The sequence below is a fragment of the Natator depressus genome, chromosome 1, assembly GCF_965152275.1.
Source record: "Natator depressus isolate rNatDep1 chromosome 1, rNatDep2.hap1, whole genome shotgun sequence".
Classification (NCBI taxonomy): Eukaryota; Metazoa; Chordata; order Testudines; family Cheloniidae; genus Natator; species Natator depressus.
The window spans coordinates 146096919-146116074 of NC_134234.1; the positions used below are offsets into that span (position 1 = coordinate 146096919).

Consider the following 19156-nt stretch of genomic DNA (forward strand, 5'->3'; position numbering starts at 1 on the left):
GTACCTTGTGGTCACCTAGGTGCACTCCCCAACCTATCAGGGAAGCATAAGTACTGGGGAGTGTGGATGGAAGGGAACACCCGTGCATAGGTTCTCTGGTTTTGTCCACCATTGTAGGGAGGCCAATATGTTCGGTGACAGAGTCAGTGTTATGCAGAAACTGTGTCTGCTGGGTTTGTAGTTGGAGTTGAGCCAACCCTGAAGGCATCTCATGTGCAGCCTGGTGTATTTGACCATGAAGGGGGTGGCTGCCATGTGACCAAGAAGCTGTAGGCAGATCCGTGCCTGTATTCTGGGGCGAACAGAGATTGTACATATGAGATGCATAATAGTGAGGAATCTGTTGTGTAGAAGGGAGGCTCTGGTTCAACTAGAGTCCAGGTAAGCTCCTATGAACTCTATCTGCTGTGTAGGTATCAGGGTGGATTTTTGGAAATTTATTTGCAAGCCTAAACTGTGGAAAAGAGGGATGGTAAAGTTTGTCGCTTTTAACGTCTTGTTGAAGGAGCTGGCTTTGATAAGGCAGTCGTCTCAGTAGGGGAAAAGTATAATCCCATGTTTGCGTAGGTAGGCTACAACTACAGCTAGGGTATTGGAGAATAGCCATGGTGCTGTGGACAGATCAAATGGAAGTACCATGTATTGAAAGTGGTTGTCTCCGAGTGCGAATCGCAGGAAGAATCTGTGTGCTGGATGAATGCATATATGGAAATAGGCGTCTTGTATGTTGAGGGCTATGAACCAGTCCCCTTGTTCCAGTGTGGGTATTATTGTGCCCAATGTGACCATCTTGAATTTTTGTACACATACAAACTTGTTTAGTTGGTGTAGGTCTAATATACGTCTCCATCCCCCGCCTTTCTTTTGGGTCAGAAAGTATTGGAGTAGAACTCTTTTCCCCAATGTTGCATTGGTACATGTTCAACTGCACCTAGGTGGAGAAGATGAGCCACATCCACGCAGAGAAGGTGCTCGTGAGAGGGGTCCCTGAAGAGGGATGGGGAAGGTGAAAGGGTGGGTGGGGAGGATAAGAAAGGGATGGAGTAACCTGACTGAACTATTTCCAGGACCCAGCGGTCTTGCGTGATCTGTTGCCAGACATGGTGGAAAGCCTGGAGGCAGTAGCCAAATGGGCAAATAGGTGGCAGAGTCAGGGGGTGGTCGCACAAACCCCCGACCAGCACTTCAAAATTGTTGTTTGTTACCCAATGGATGGGAAGTAGTTGGTTGTGCCTGGTTTTGCCTGCACCTAGAAGGTCTGTTGCAGTTCCTCCCAGTGACATACAGTCTGGACTGGGGTCGGTAATATTGTGCACAGGGCCTCTGATAAGGTTGATACTGTGCTCTCCTGGAGATGGATGGGTATAGGCCCAATGTGCGCAAAGTGGCTCTAGAGTCTTTCATAGTGTGAAGGACTTCATCGTTTTTTCTGGAAAAGAGTTTATCTTTGTCAAAGGGAAGATCCTCCACTTTGGTCTGCGAATCTTTGGGGATATCGGATACAGACAGCCAGGAAGACCGGCGCATCACCACTGCAGTGGCAGTGGTGCGGGCTGCTGTGTCTGCCATGTCCATGGACACTTGTAGTGCCGTCCTAGACACCAACTGACCTTCGACGAGGACTGACTTGAAGTCCGCTCTCCTGTCCTCCGGTATATGAGAGGCAAATCAAAGAGCTTGTTGTAGTTGTCATAGTCATAGCTTGCGAGGAGGGCAGCATAATTTGCAATTCTAAATTGTAGAGTAGAAGAGGTATAAACCTTGCGACCCAGGAGGTCAAGGCATTTGTGGGCCTTGTCCTGCGGAGTGGGCCGGTAGTGTGGCTGCTTTGTTCTCTGCGTCGCTGCATCCACCACAAGAGAATTGGGTTGTGGGTGGGGAAAATAAGAAATCAACGTCCTTCGCGGGCACGTAGTATTTACATTCAGCTTTCTTGCACATTGGTGGGATGGAGGCAGGGGTCTGCCAGAGAGTATCAGCTGGTTCTAGGAGGGCTTCGTTTGTGGGTTGTGTGATCTTTGAGGGTGCAGAGGGTTGGAGAATTTTGAGGAGCCTATGTTGTATCTCCTGGACTTCATCCAAAGGGATGTCCTGGCTGAGTGCCACTCTCTAGAAAAATTCCTGGAATTGCTTAAAGTCGTCCACATTTTGTGGAGGTGGAGACATGAGGGTGTCCTCTGCGGCTGATGGTGAGGCAGGAGCCGATAAATCTGAGAAGGGTTCATAGCCCACCTCTTCAAGAAGGGGTTCAGGAGCTCTAGATGTTGATTGAACTGGGGATATAGGCGTAGGATGAGCTTGCGGTCTGGTAGAAGGGGCGCAAGGAGGAGCAGTGGCAGGAGCCGACGATGGGTACCACTGAGGCCAGGGCACTGGGTAGGAAAAGTTGGGTCCTGGCCACTGGGGGACAACGTAGGGAAACTGAGGTTGATTCTTATGATGCACCATGTCTTGGGGTGTGTATGGCTCCAGTGGAGGGGGAGACTCAGGTGGGGAGAACTCTGCCTGCTGCTGTAGGTCATTGTCACTATCAGTGAAAGTAGCCAGGTCAGGTGGCGAGAACTGCTGTTCAAACAGTGAGTGCTCAGTGTCTAGGTTCAGGGACCACAGAGATATCCTGCTGATGCAGGAATTGTTGCTGCTCCCTAGGCTGATGTGCTGCGGAGCGTGAATTGTGAGCGGTAGCCCTGAGTGATTTTAGTTTCGCTTTTGTAGGAGCCGTGAAACGTTTGTGAGAGCCCCGCAGGGGGTCTGAATCTGCTCTGGGGCTGGAAGGCAGGCTCGGTGCTGATGTTCTTGTTGGCACCAGGGTGGAATGCGTTGCCGGCACTGGGTCCATTGTCAGTGCCGGCAGGACCGGTGCCGAGGAGAGCTTCCCGCTGCGGGAAGTCAGGTCCCTGCTTTTGCGCCCTGCTGAAGTGCTGCGGCAGTCAGAGTTGCCTGCTCTCGGCGCTGTCAGCACCAAGGATAAAGACCTTGCGGGAGATCCTTTACCCTTTTGAGTGTCTCTGAGAGGAGACATCAGGGCTTCCTGCCTTTTCACGTGAGAGGGTGAAACCATGCTCCTGGTCAGTTCTGACTTGGCAGGGGAGCATGAGGGAGAGGGTTTACTGCCCTTCTCCACAGGCGGCTGCAGACCTTTCTCCATGATAAGCATTTTTAGCCGCAAGTCTCTGTCACAGCGAGCTCTAGTTCTTAAGTTGGTGCAGTGGAGACACTTCACAGTTATGTGTGTCTCACCGAGGCATTTAACACAGAGTCAGTGCCTGTCAGACTGCAGCATAGACTCCTTGAAGAAGCCACATTTCTTAAAGCCTGGAGACCCCAGCATAATGAAAGTATGAGCGGCTGGGGAAGTCTCAATGAGAGACTAATGTGAGGAAATTTTTTTGGGGGGGAGGGAACTAACGAACTATGCTAAAGGAAAGGGAGAACTGGGAAATGGCTAGCTAACTATTTTCATCTTTCTCTACTTATTTCCTACAGTAACCAGGGAAGAGATGAGCGCTGCCGAGGATGGTTGAGAAGGAACTGCAGGGGGTGTGGGATGCACTCACTCAGGCAGACCCTAACAATGACTCGAGACAGCAGCTGAGTGCATGTGTCCCGACCAGGCACTGCTACCGAAGATCTCCAATCAACGGCACCGGGACGCACCGTCACCTGGAGTGGAGCACCCACAGGGACAGCACTCAAAGAAGAATAAATTGTTTTGGCGAAAATGAAAAAAAAAAGTGCAAAAATGGTAATACTCAATTTCCCAGTGGTTACTCCCTATGAAGTAAATAGGATGAAATTCAATAGGACAAATGCAAAGTACTCCACTTTGGAAGAACAATCAGTTGCACATAAACAAAATGGGAAATGATTCCCTAGGGACTGCGGAAAAGGTCCTGGGGGTCATACTGGATCACAAGCTAAATATGAGTCAACAGTGTAACACTGTTCAAAAAAAGCAATCATTCTGGGATGTATTAGCAGTAGTGTTGTAAGCAAGACACGAGAAGTAATTCTTCTGCTCTAGTCCGCGGTGATTAGGCCTCAACTGGAGTATTGTGTCCAGTTCTGGGTGCCACATTTTCAGGAAAGATGTGGACAAACTGGGGAAAGTCCAGAAAAAGAGAAACAAAAATGATTACAGGTCTAGACAACATGACTTATGAGGAAAGATTGAAAAAACTGGGTTTGTTTAGTCTGTAGAAGAGAAGATTGAAAGGGGACATGACAACAGTTTTCAAATACATAAGAGATTGTTACAAGAAGGAGGAAGAAAAATTGTTCTCATTAACTTCTGAGGATAGGACAAGAAGCAACGGGCTTAATTTGCAGCAAGAGTGGTTTAGGTTGCATTCCAGGAAAAACTTCATAACTGTCAGGGTGGTTAAGCTCTGGAATAAATTGCTTAGAGAGTATGTGGAATCTCTGTCATTTGAGATTTTTAAGAGCAGGTTAGACAAACACCTGTCAGAGATGCTCTAGATAATATTTTGTCCTGCCATGAGTGCAAGGGACTGGACTAGATGACCTCTTGAGGTCCCTTCCAGTCCTACATTTCTATGATGTGGGAGTCAAAAGTTTGAATCTCTGCTCTGGAGCAGGAACCTTCCCCCATCTCGCATGAGTATTCTAGCTGCCATGTTATTAGCTATTCACTGTAGGTCACTCTAAATTTCTCCTGTTGAAGCTGTTTTGCTGTAATTCTTGAATAGTCACTGGGTGAGAGACAGCAAGAGCGAGAGAATGACTTTATAGCCTGATGGTGAGGGTGACTGATACAAAGTGGAACAGTTTGAACAGGAGAGACTGAAAAAGCACACCCCACCCCCAATAGCCTGGTAGGTTAGAGTCCTTGCTCCAGAGCAGGGATTTAAAAGTGGGTCTCGCACACCCCAGGAAGTGCCCTGGCTATTGGGTGTAAGGAGGGTGCCTTCACCGCCACCTTCATTTCCTTTGCTTTTATTTAAAAAGGTTAAAAATGCCCCAAGTCCAAACAAATGGCTTCATTTTGGGTTGAAGAAAACATTTTTTGTTCAACCAGAAACTAAATTTTTCTGATGTTTTTGATTCGGCTAAAATTCCGAATTGATATTTTTTTTTTAGTGTTTCAGAACTGATAGCAAACTGAAAACATCAGTTTTTCAGATAGCCTCTACTTCTAAGTTTTACTTCCATATTCCCTTCCTGTGTGGCTTTGAACAAGGCACTTCAGTTCCTGTGACTCCATTGACATGTCTGTAATATGAGAATAAATAGTTAGGGCTGTCGATTAATCACAGTTAACTCATGCGATTAACTCAAAAAAATTAATCACAATTAATCACAGTTTTAATCGCATTGTTAAACAATAGAATACCAATTGAAATTTATTAAATATTTTTGGATGTTTTTCTACATTTTCAAACATATTGATTTCAACTACAACACAGAATACAAAGGGTTTACTGCTCACTTTATATTATTATTTTTGATTACAAATATTTGCACTATAAAAATGAAACAAAAGAAACAGCATTTTTCAATTCACCTAATACAAGTACTGTAGTGCAATCCCTTTATCGTGAAAGTGAAACTTACAAATGTAGATTTTTTTTGTTACATAATTGCACCCAAAAACAAAACAATAGAGAACTTTAGAGTCTACAAGTCCACTCAGTCCTACTTCTTGTTCAGCCAATCTCTAAGACAAACAAGTTTGTTTACATTTACAGGGGATAATGCTGCCCACTTCTCATTTACAATGTCACCAGAAAGTGAGAGCAGGCATTCACATGGCACTTTTGTAGCCGGTATTGCAAGGTATTTATGTGCCAGATATGCTAAACAGTCGTATGCCCCTTCATGCTTTAGCCACCATTCCAGAAGACATGCTTCCATGTTGATGATGCTCGTTAAAAAAAAAAAAAGTCGTAATTAAATTTGTGACTGAACTCCTTGGGGGAGAATTGTATGTCTCTGGCTCTGTTTACCCGCATTCTGCCATATATTTCATGTCACAGCTATCTCAGATGATGACCCAGCACATGTTCATTTTAAGAACACTTTAACTGCAAATTTGACTAAACACAAAGAAGGTACCAATGTAAAATTTTTAAAGACAGGTACAGCACTCGGCCCAAGGTTTAAGAATCTGAAATGCCTTCCAAAATCTGAGAGGAACGAGGTGTGAAGCATGCTTTCAGAAGTCTTAAAAGAGCAACACTCCGATGCGGAAACTACAGAACCCGAACCACCAAAAAAATAAATTTAAAAAAATAAACCTTCTGCTGGTGGTATCTGACTCAGATGATGAAAATGAATATGAGTCAGTCCACACTGCTTTGGATTGTTATTTAGCAGAACCTGCTATCAGCATGGACACATGTCTTCCAGAATGTGGTTGAAGCATGAAAGGACATATGAATCTTTATTGCATCTGGCATGTAAATATCTTGTGACACCAGCTACAACAGTGCCATGAGAACACCTGTTCTCACTTTCAGGTGACAATGTGAACAAGAAATGAGCAGCATTATCTCCTGAAAATGTAAATAAACTTGTGTGTCTGAGTGATTGGCTGAACAAGAAATAGGACTGAGTGGACTTGTAGGCTTTAAAAGTTTTACATTTTTTTAGTTTTGAACATAATTCTACATTTGTAAGTTCGACTTTAATGATAAAGAGATTGTACTACAGAACTTGTATTAGTTGAACTGAAAAATACTATTTCTTTTGTTTTTTACGGTGCAAATATTTGTATAAAGTGTTCACTTTGTATTCTGTTATAACTGAAATCAATATATATGAAAATGTTGAAAATATCCAAAAATATTTAAATAAATGATATTCTATTATTGTTTAACAGTGTGATTAATCGCGATTAATTTTTTTAATTGCTTGACAGCCATATAACTAATGCTTAATTACCTAACTCAGTTATTGTGCGGCTTATTATTTAGTTAATGTTTGTTCAGTGCTGTATATCTTCTAAGCAACATTGGGCCAGTTTTTTTCTGGATCCTTAATTGGCAAAACTCCCATCAGTATGAGGAGTGAAGAGAGAGAAAAACTGATAAAGGACTTCAGAATCTGTTCATTATTAGAAAGATACATTCCTAAAAAAACAGATGATGGGACTATTTTAGAAGAAAATATTGCATTGTCTGATACTTTCACAAAAAGATATAGGGCGAGCAGGACAATTAAGAGAACCAAATCTTACAAGCTTGAGATGAATCAGCAGTCGCTAACAAGCCACTCAGCTGTTCTTCACACAGAGTCAAATCCTGAAATCTTTAATTAGGTTTCATTCAGGCCCTGCTCCTGCAGTGATCTCTGTGTGGGTGAGGGGTTTCTCCACAGACCTCTTAGAAGGAAGCAAATGTCCTATTACCCCCAACAAGAAGGCTGACTACGTACTTCAGGAATTAGACCTAACAGAGGACCCTTAATCTTTTTAATATAAGGAAAAATGTCAATATATAGGAAAATATTTGTGCAATAATGATAATTTCCCATAGTTGGCATATATTAAGAAAAGGTTGTAGGATTCATAAAGGTTTATGCGCTTGGCAACATTCAGGGCACACCCGGAGTGTTGTGTAGGAGCAGTGCACAGACTGCTCCATCCAAGGGCATCAACCTTGGAATCTCGCCAAGATGACATGAACCATGGGAAGCTTCTCAGGACTGGGCTCAAGGCCCGAGAGCAAGGAATGCGGTAGATAGAAATTGGTAAATAAGAATGTTAAACAAAGCCAGTTTATTCCTTTTATCTGTTGGAGAATGTAATGCGCGGGGGGAGAGAGAGAGAATAAAGGGGAAGGTGGAAAGCTGACAGGCAGAAGCCTGTTAGCAGAGACCAGCCTGCTTGCTTGCTAAAAGCTGTGTTCTGTCTTGTCATTGAACCGCCACAAAAGGTAACTCAAAAATGTCACATACTGACATCTTCATACGTATAGTAGCATTTTTCTTAAAATATCACATCTGAATTATTTATGATTTGATCCACTCTTTAAAATTCAAAAATAGATAAATAACTCTTCTGAATTACTATTTAGTAGTTAAAATTCTACAAACAGAAAATATCTAACCATGATAACCCTTTCATGAATCCAGTCTGGTGCCCCAGAAGACTGGATCAAAAAGGTTCTGAGAACATCTCCTCTAATTAGGAGGGAAAAAATGAAGAATCATTGTACAGTGGTTCCAGTGATATGGGTATTCGGGTACATTCAAATATTTTCATTAACAAAATAAAGTAATAATTAAAAAAACTGTGGCAGATACCATGTGACAACAGATTACGTATCCAACAGAGCAGGAAGACAACCGCATTTATGATCTCTCTGCCTACTAAATAAAATATTACCTAATTTAAGCATGAGAAAATCTTTTTTGGTTTTTTTATATAGAACTGTATATACATTCAAAGTCCAGGTGAAACTAGTAGGGTTAGCACACCTATATAGATCAAAATCAAATCAAATATTCATCAAGTCTCATGCAAAAAGATACATACATGTAATTATTGTTGCAGTATTTGTAGTAATAATAAAGTTTGTAATGGTTTATGGTGGGGTATTTTTTTTATCCTCAACATATACTCACCTTTCATTTGTCATGACATTTCTCTGGAAGATAAATTCAGTTTTCCCATAGAAAGGACTCTAGACACACACACAATTCACGTTAATGGTTGCATTTCAAGAAGATACTATAACCATTACATGTCTTCAGTATACTCTAAATATCTATAGCGTATGGATATATATACACATACTTAATGAAACCTTAGTACAAGCTAGTGATAGGAGAACTACGTACATTTGGTATGAACAAGCACTCAACAAGTTCAGGTTCTTATGCAAACTTTATCTGAATTATCTGAATTGGGACTCTGCTAGGGAGAATCTCTCAAGAGAACATATTCCTTCAGAAGATTTCTGATGCTAACACCTTCTGCTCAGGATACAAATATGAAAACAGGCTATCTCAGAGCAACACTGTGCTTCAGGTCTCAGCCAGAACAGGAAGTATGTGAAAATTATTTACATAATACCGTTAGTGTTTTGTATCACACCTAGCAAATGGAGCCTCAATCCCGAAATGACAGGTTTCAGAGTAGCAGCCGTGTTAGTCTGTATCGCAAAAAGAAAAGGACGACTTGTGGCACCTTAGAGACTAACAATAGACTCTAAGGTGCCACAAATCCCTAAATGAAGTCTCCAGGTGCTACTCCAAATAAGAGGGCCAGATTTAGGGACTGGTATGCAACATAACATAATATGGAGGGGGGGTGCCCCCTTACTACCTTGCACCAACTATCTGTACCACTTTTTTGTGGATTATCATGGAAAGCATGCATGTATACATAGAAGATAATGGGGGCAGGGAAGTAATCAAACTTTCTAGAGAGCCTCAGTGCAAGTTTTCTGTGAAGGTTATGGGGACTCTTTCTCTGAAAGGGTGCATCCAATCCTAGTGTAATATTCTCACCCAAATGAGAATTACATTACAAATAAAAATAGATAAGTTCCACTTCTCATGGCAAACATACTTTGAAAAATACTATGCTTAAAAGTTATCATTATAACATCCTCTATATTTCTTGCCGAGAGTTATATGGTAGCAGAATCACCACTTACTGCTATCAGTAATGATTGTTCTGGCCTCTTGATTGCCGGTCTTGTTTTTTAGATTCTGTGCTGCAGTTATTAGCTCCTCCAGTTGGGGACGCCTTTGTTCCAATTCCTGTAGTGCTGCCTAGTTGTACAAAAGAAAGTATACACATAAAATTGAGAGTAGCTCCAAGCCACTTTTAGTTGTATTTCACTGTCATAGGAATACTATACTATACCAGTGTTTGACCTGGTCCAGTAGCTTCTTCTGGATATTTTAGTGGAATGGCTCAACCCACATACTAGAATATTATACAATTACATACCTCAAAATGGAATTTTCTTCCTCATCTCAGGAAAGTGGTGATTGTTTATTTTTTTGTCCTGAAGCATGAACCTTTATATATTTTTATATTAATTATTCTTACTGGAGGATAATGATATTCTCATTATTCATAAAAATGTCTACTCCTTTTTTGTGAATTCCACTAAATTCTTTGGGTAAAATTGTCAAAAGTGCTTAAATAAGGAGCATAAGGACATGGCTACACTTGCAGATGTAGAGCGCTTTGAGTTAAACCCACTTTTGGAGAGCACAGTAGGGAAAGCGCTGCAGTCTGTCCACCCAGACAGGAACAAGCGCGCTGGCGTGGCCACATTTGTGGCACTTGCAGCAGCATTGGGAGTGGTGCATTATGGGCAGCTATCCCACAGAGCACCTCTTCCCATTCTGGCGCTGTGGCTTGTGGGAAGGGGGCGGCGGGGGCGGGGCATTCTGGGTGCTGTCCCAACACCCTGTGATGCATCGGTTTGCATCCCAGCAATCCCTGTGTTTCTGTACACATTTGGTGCCATCTTTCAACATTTTTTGTACTGTGTGCTCTGTCTTCCCTTTCAGTCTGCGGGAATGGAGCCTGAACTGCTGAGGAGTATGCTGATGAGTCTCGCCAGCATGTCACGTTTGGCAGTTGAGTTATTCCTTATGATCCAAAGTGACAGTGAGGGCTCCGACGATGATATCGACTCGAGTAACGCTTTTGACACGAGTTTGCTTGTGGCATTCACGGACATGCTCACCACCATGGAACGCTGCTTTTGGGCCTGAGAAACAAGCACTGAGTGGTGGGATCACATCATCATGCAAGTCTGGGATGATGAGCAGTGGCTGCAGAACTTTCGGATGAGAAAAGCCACTTTCATGGGACTGTGTGACGGGCTCGCCCCCACCCTGTGGCACAAGGACACGAGATTGAGAGCTGCCCTGATGGTGGAGAAGTGGGTGGCTATTGGAATCTGGAAGCTGGCAACTCCAGACAGCTACCGATCGGTCGCTAACCAGTTTGGAGTGGGGAAGTCGACCGTTGGAATTCTGTTCATGCAAGTTTGCAGGGCCATTAATCGCATCCTGCTCAGAAGAACCGTGACTCTGGGTAACGTGCATGACATTGTGGATGGCTTTGCACAAATGGGTTTCCCTAACGTTAATTGGAAGGGGTATTTCTCTATGGTTCTCCAGGTGCTTGTGGATCACCATGGGCATTTCATTGACATTAACACAGGCTGGCCTGGAAAGGTGCATGACGCACCCATCTTTCGGAACACTGGCCTATTCAGGAAGCTGCAAGCCGGGACTTTTTTCCCAGACCAGAAGATCACCGTAGGGGAAGTCAAAATGCCCATTGTGATCCTTGGAGACCCCGCTTACCCTTTAATGCCGTGGCTCATAAAACCCTACACAGGGAGCCTTAACAGCAGTAAGGAGCGGTTCAACAACAGGCTGAGCTTGTGCAGAATGACTGTGGAGTGTGCTTTTGCTGTTTAAAGGGCCGCTGGCACTCTCTGTATGGGAAGCTGGACCTGGCCGATGACAACAGCCCCCCGGTAATATCCGCATGCTGTACCCTCTATAACATTTGTGAAGGGAAGGGTGAACGATTCACTCACGCATGGAACTCGGAGGGTTCAGCACCTGAAGGCTGAATTTGAACAGTCAGAGAGCAGGGCTATTAGAGGGGCCCAGCGCGGGGCTGCAAAGATTAGGGATGCCTTGAGGGAGCAATTTGAGGCTGAAAGCCACCAGTAATGTCTGGTGCCCTGCACGGGAGTGAAGTGCAGTGGTTCCAATGTTCGTAGGAATCTGTGTTTGCTACGCTGATATGCAGTGCCTGTTTCTTTCCTGGGCTAAGGTATCTTTTACTTTATGCAATAATAAAGAATGTTTTCAAAGCCAAAAAATCCATTTATTGAAAAGAAACACAACTGCTTGGGAAACAGAAAGGGCAAAGGGGTGGGGTGGGGAACGGTACAATCACAGAGTTACGTATGTCCTGTTATCATACTTAGCCTTCCTGTCTGGAGTGCTGTGCAATGAGTGCTGCACTTCAGGATGGCTATACTGCATGGTGATGAGGGTTGAGTGCAGTGGGTAAGGGTCGTAATTTTCAGGGCTGGGTGGGGAAGCTAAAGGTGTTGGAGGCAGCTGGTGGCGGTAAAAACCCGGATGTTGGGGAAAGTGGGTTGGAGGTGACATGGGGGCACAAGGGAAAGAGTTTTGGGACAAGGGCTGCAGGGCGGGTCGGGCACGGTAGTGCTCCGCCTGCATGGCTATGAGCACCTGGATCGAGTCCACCTGGCGCTACATTACGCTGATCAGCCGATCCGTGCTTTGCTGCCGGAGCACCGCACTTTTGCGCCGACGCTCCTCATTCTGCTGGCGGATCCTCCTTTCACTGTCCTGCCACTCCTGCACTTTTCCATTTTCATTACTTGAATGCTGCATTATTTCATGCAGCATGTCTTCCTTGCTTCTACGTGGCCTCTTTCTGATTCTTTGGAGTCTTTCGGCCGGTGATAACACGGACAGCTGAGATCTCAAGGTTGCATCTGTAAAGGCAAAATGCAACACTTAACAGAGGCAGCATTGTTCACACCAGACAGAGCAATGATTCCCCCTTACTTAAGGGCAAGCACAGTCTACACAATAGCATAATTTTCCTGTCCCAAAGCGAGCACACATAACCCACAGGAGCCCCCAAAATGTGAGTAAGCACAGGGTCATGCGTGACTGATTGTTTCATGGCTGTACTGTCCTCTGGGTTTCTGTGCCTTGGGGAGAGCCAAAAGCAGCAGGGGGCCCCTATACTGAACACTGTCCCCACTTTTTCCATAGGAGTTCATCCTGGAAGATATCTCGCTGCTGAGGGTAACCTGGGAAGCAAGAGAGGGTCTTCTACTGCAATGCGGATTCTGCCCTGCCCCATAAGCAGCTTGCCTGTGTGCAGCAATGGTCCCCCCTCCAATGTTCCCTCTAATTTTTGACAGGCCGTGTGCGCAAAAAATTTCTTCTGTGCAAATTGTTGTGTGCGCAGGGTTTAGGATCTGTATGCGCACGCGCACACACACACACAGCTTAGAGGGAACAGTACCCCCCCGCCCCTCACGGCACAGTGGTGTGGACAAGTTAGCCTTACTGGGACAAGGAACACAGTGGCTCTCCTGAGAAACCTGTGCAAGCACATTGCCCAAGTTCTGGATGAGACCTTTGAAGAGATCACTGAGGCCGATTACCATGACGTGAGAGAGCACATCAACGCCCTATTCTGCATCTAGGCATGCATGCTGCCCTAACCCTTCTCACCCCAAGAGCCCGCACCGAATAACTTCCTTCCCAAAATAAAAGTCGCTTACCGGGAACCTCCTCTGGTGTTTGTCCTTCCCCAAGCACCAGCCGCCGCGACTGGCTACCTTCCTCCTGGCTTGAAAGCAGCTCCTGGCTGCATGCATCTAGGGATTCCGGGGTGTCTTCCTCCGCCTCAGCACCCTTGCTCCCACTTTGCTCCTCCTCCTCTTCCTCCTCCCACCTTGTTGAACTGGGCTCTGAAGTGTCCATGGTGGTCCAGTGGAGGTGGGGTCACCCCCAAGTATCGCATCCAGCTCTTTGTAGAAATGGCAGGTTGCAGGGACAGCACCAGAGCAGCTGTTTGCCTCACAGGCTTTGCAGTAGGCATTCTACAGCTCCTTCACTTTAACCCTGCACTGCAGTGCATCCCAGTCATGGCCCCTTTTCATCATGTCCCTAGATATCTGCCTGAAGGTATAGTAATTCCTATGGCTGGAGTGCAGCTGGGACTGGACAGCTTCCTCCCCACAAACACTGATGAGGTCCAGCACGTCGCCATTGCTCCATCCTGGGGATCGCCTGGCGCGTGGAGGCATGGTCACCTGGAAAGATTCGCTGAGAGCACTCCATGCCTGGCTGAGCAAACAGGAAGGGGATTTTCAAAAATCACAGAGAATTTAAAGAGCGGGTCTGAAAGTTGGTCACTTGAGGGCAGGGCAGTAGAGTTCAAAGTGACGACCAGGCATTGTGGGACACTTCTGGAGGCCGATCAGAGCAGACTTTAGGACCAGGGCATCCACACTGGCGCCGCGACGCTCCAGCGGGGGCGAAGCATACATTATTCCACTCGCAGAGGTGGAGTACCAGCAGCGCTGTAGCCGCAGAGTTAGAGCGCTCTATGTGTCTTGCCAGTGTGGACGGGTAGTGAGCTAGTGCGCCTGGGGCTCCTTTATTGCGCTGTAACTCGCAAGTGTAGCCAAGCCCCAAGTCCCATTGAAAATGTTACCCTTTGGTTCAGTAATATCTACAGCAGTGAGTTCTATGGATAGCAAGCATATGTTACACAAGGGCTCTTTTATGCTTGAATTTGCAGTGGGAAGGGCTGTGGAGATGGAAGTGGATCTGCCACTTACTAGATCTACAAGTCACCCCCCGCCCCAGAGAGGACGAGTGCTGAAGGAACTGTGTGGTACTACCTGCTGCCTGAGGCAACAGTATCGTCACAAAGCGGCTCTGTTAATCCTCCATAGCCTGTCCAAGAAGATGTGGGAGGAAATGATCACTTCCAGCCACTAGCCCTCATGGAGTTACCAAGACTACAGAATCTTGCTTAATGTGGGAAACAGATCTTATCCCTGCATGACCAACATGTTATTCAGAGAGATTTAGAAGAAAACTTGAAGGCCAATATTTTGTGTCAGTCTGATTTAAAGCAGAAAAAATCTTTGCTACCTGAAATAAATAAACTTTGGTCAAAAAAATCAAAACACCAAACAAACAAAAAAGCCAAACATGCAATACTGTTGCGGCACTTTACATGAGGAAAAATATCCAATATTATTCATAACAACACCTAAAGGAAGGGCCTACAGAATGTAATGGAAAGTTGTAATCATTCTCTAGATTTTTTTGAACCACCCTATAGAATTTAGTAGAGACTTACATCCCTATAATAAAGCTATAGAAAGTATATAATTTTGTACAATTGATAGTTTTTACAATAATTTGCAGTTTAGCCATATAAAATTTGCATTGGCTTTCATTCTTATGAAATTATATAGGATTATTGTATGAGGGGAAGATCTTTAGTAAAAAAAAATCCCTTCACTTCTTAATATTTTAGGTCTATTCAACAGAAATGTCATGCAGTTTTTGTGAACAGGGAAGACCAATGTCAGATTGCATATGTCTTATAATGATTTATCAGTCTTGATACCTTACAATGTATGTAGCAAAAAAGTAGCTGGTAGTTGTGATCATTTAAGGAGGCCTCAAGCAAAGATGTAAAACCCTGGAAGTGTGACCTTGAGAATCTAGTCTAGAATTGTTCACAGAAAGTGAACATAGCTATCATAATAAGCTACTGCAAATTCCATATTGTGACAGAAGGGGAGCTGGTACATAACAGTGTAATGCATACTGATATGTAAAAAATGTATGAATATTGTATGTGGCCAGGTCTGTAAGGAGAAGTTATTTTAGCGTTAGAGCACCAGGGTGTGTCGGAATAATAAACAGGAAGGCAACACACAACAGCTTCCCAGATCAGAAAACATGAAGCATACACTTGAAAGACCATGGGAAAAACTATTCGTTTCAAGGATCTTACCTCCTGTCTCCAAGGAAAATGCAAGCATGTTTTGCCAAGTTTGATGAACTTGGAAATCAAAAGGGCTATAAACAGCGTAAAAGTGATTTGATCCCTGAGAAGGGGAGTTGAGTTGTCAGGTGCTCTCCAGGCTATTGTCTAACAAGGAGTCAAGATGACAGAGAGAAGAGCACTGTTTAGCTCAGAAGTGTGTATCTTCCACCAACAGAAGTTAGCTCTATAAAAGATATTGCCTCACCGACTTCATTCTCTTATAGGCAATTAGTCCTTCTAGAGTTCCCATGTGGGAGATGGTTAGATACTTAGTAAGCAAGACATGCATATAACCAGGTTGACTGTTTTAATGATTTTTTTCTGGAATGCTTTTCTTCTAAATAAATGATACATTTCTTTTAGAAGTTTATTAGGTCACTGCTTAGCATTGTAATTGCCCCGGAGGGAACAGAACTGCAGGGTCTTGGCCTAAGTCAGACCCGCGGAGGCAAACATGATTAATACCAGGGGACTGCAACCCAGGGCCCGGTCTAAGAGTAGGAGAAATGTGTGACTACATTCCCAGCTCAGGTGACAGCTAGATGCCTAACATGTGACTAGACCAGGTAGGGATGAGATGTGCAGCTCACTCAGTAACATATGTCAAAATCAAAATACATGGAGGTGGGTTTCGTTCTGTTCAAATAGCTACACATCTCTTTAGTAATTCATTAATTCTTTAACTAAGTCACATATCTGTATAGCAAAAGTGCAAGGATACGTCTATCTGGGATTTTTGCCCTTAACTACCATTTTGGAGGCTCTTTTAGAATCTATTGGCTTTGGCGGCCTACATTCATGCCTGTGTGTTTGGATGGCATTATGCCCATTCCTATGTTGATTACATTGTTTACCGGGGCATAGGTGCCAACTAAACACTGGTTAAGATGGGCAGTTTACATAATTCAGAGTGCCATTTTTTTTTACAAGAAGTCTCTGTGACAGCACTCAAGCATATGAGTTTTGTTTCTTGGACTTTGTTTCTTAACACCGCTCTATATAATTATGTGCTTCTGAAGTAGTGGTACTCAGTCCTGCAGAGCTGGAGAGCCAAGCAACCAATAAAATGTTATATAACACCACAAAATAATCAGTGTTATGGTCTGATGTTGTATATCAATGTTTGCATCACACACATATCACCAGTATGGACTATGTAGAGGGAACATCACAAAACAGACACCATCATGTAGCAATCCATCTTCATCTGATTAAATATCCTCTGTCCCTCCTTCCTCTCCTGGCTTTTGAAAGGCAAGAGTTATTTCTCTTCCCTAGCTTTTCCTCAACCTGGAAACTGTTTGGAAAAAGTAATCAAATGATTGACACCCCCTTCCAGAAATGGCTCAGAGCCACTTCCACAATGCATGTCTGTGTTCTTCACACTACCTCATGTGTACTGAACAGCAAAGAGAGCTCTTTTCTCACTTTAGTTGAAAGCAGGAACAGTCAGACCAGAGGACACCCTGAGAGCTGCATAAAGGATGCTTAAAAGCAGCATATCTCTCCAAATCCAGAGATTAAGTACCAGTGCCTTAAAGTCTGCCCACAGAACAAGAAAGAAACCCATGTAGCATTTATACAAATTTTTGGTTGCCAGCAAAAAGCAAGACAGTTATACTACAGTGGGCTCCAAATCAGGTTGAATACAAAAAATACAGTCAATGAAACTTAAGCATGTGCTTAAGCACTGTCTGATGGACCTGATGCTTAAGTGCTTTCCTGAATCAGGGCCTCTGAGAATATTGGCACTGTTTCTCTTTCTAGCATCACTGCTTTCTGTGGGAGATATGATCTGGGCCTTTGTTTGAGCAATTCTTTCTCCTTGCCATTGAATGTGTGGGTTTCAGAAGATGTTCCTCCAAATGAATTAGCCTGTATTTTTCCAAAGAACCAGAGAGAGGTCCTGAAGTCCCGACACCAGTACAGTACATGAATCTTCAGATTCTATACTCCTAGTAGGTGTTAGGAGTATAAAATCACAGGAAGAGTCCCTTTCTTCTGACTCTGAGAACTTTCTCTGAGTAAGGAGGAAATTATTATCTGTTACACTTCTTTCTCTCTCTGCTTCAGTGTGTAGATTCTGCCTACTACGTTCTTCAGCCACCTCCCGCCCAACTTCCTGACAGACTTTTAAAGAAACAATCCATGTACCTTTACAAGGTTCAACTCCTAGCTTTTTGTGCAGTGACAGGAAAGGTGTATGCATGTACATGTGCAAACGCCATTTCATCCCCAGAATGATCTGAGGAAAACTGCCTGACCTGAGGGAAACTTATAGTTTTTCCTCAATTTTGGTCTACACTTATGGGTTTTTTCTGACTCAAAGCCTTCCACAATCAATTTATTCTAAGATGTTCCCTCTGAGTTAGGTAAGCCCTGTTGAATGCTGAAAAAGAGAAACACAACCACGTGGGTTTTTTTTTTTTTAATAGAGATGATGACAAGTGCAGGTGAGTAAATGCAACAGTCAGAACAGCTGAGAAAAATAATTAGAGAAGGGTGTAAACCTAAGCAGCAGCAGCTGCAACAGAATCTTTAGCAAGAAGGAACACAGCAGACACCTAGACTTCAGCTTCGCTAATATGGAACATTACAAAACTCATGTAAAGGTTTTTGACTGGGTGAATAGATTGTCTCTCCCTCACACTCCCCCACCTGTTTGAAAGAAGTGTTTGGATTGGGGATAGGTATGGAGACCTCTAAACAATAGTTTAAGATGGAAAATAGTTGATCAGACAATTTTCAATTGTCTTCTGACAATACACAACTTTCAGAAATCTAAATCAGGAGCAACAGGTGTTTTGAAATGTTCAGAGGAACTCTTCAAACCCAGGGCATAAGTAGAAAACATTCAATATAATAAAAATGGATCCCAAAGTGAAACTAAGCAATCTTTACAGACATACAACTGTATAACTGAATTAATTACTTCATTTCAAACATTAAAATATATTGTTACAATAGTCTAGACAAGTAAAACTCATTAATAGTGTCATCTTGATGGTGACAGCAGGTGCAACTGACCATAAACTGTTGCCTCAAAATGGCAACTCAACAAAACAAATGCCATTTGTTATTAATAATGAAAATACCATAAAGCATTAGGATACCATTGTATCAAGATTCTCAAAGGAAATTAAATAAAATAGAAACCAGTCCTGTACGTAGAAACCTACAAAATGTTTTTTAGCCATCCATGGCACAAACAAGGAGTCCAGCTGTTCACTGGATAGTGACAGATATTGCATTTCTGTATTTCCAAACACACGCAGCTTTGCTCATTTAATTTTTTCACACTCTCCATTCACCCAGTACACTCTACACACACTATTTAAAATATACAAAACTTTGCAAACTGTATTTTTAACTCTGAATATGAAAAGTTTAGCTCCTTAGTTAGTATAACCTCTTGGCAACAGAATGGAATTTGAAAATGTTTAATGTGAAAATGACTGTCATCTATTACATGTTTGTACATCACCTAGCACAACAGGACCCCTGGTTGGTCTCTAGCAGCTACTACAATATAAATGCAAAATAATAATTAAAAATTCTGAAATTTAGATTGTTTGATAT

The 19156-nt window shown here is 43.4% G+C and overlaps 1 protein-coding gene across 6 annotated transcripts in view; it reads right to left on the bottom strand.

The window, feature by feature from the left end:
- Window positions 1–19156, bottom strand: part of DMD (dystrophin) — a 1886383-nt gene that overhangs the window by 491298 nt on the left and 1375929 nt on the right. For all 6 annotated transcript variants that reach the window (XM_074968560.1, XM_074968534.1, XM_074968525.1 and 3 more), the window contains one exon: window positions 9624–9741. In XM_074968560.1, coding sequence (XP_074824661.1) covers window positions 9624–9741 — 118 coding nt within the window. The remainder of the gene's footprint in view (window positions 1–9623; window positions 9742–19156) is intronic.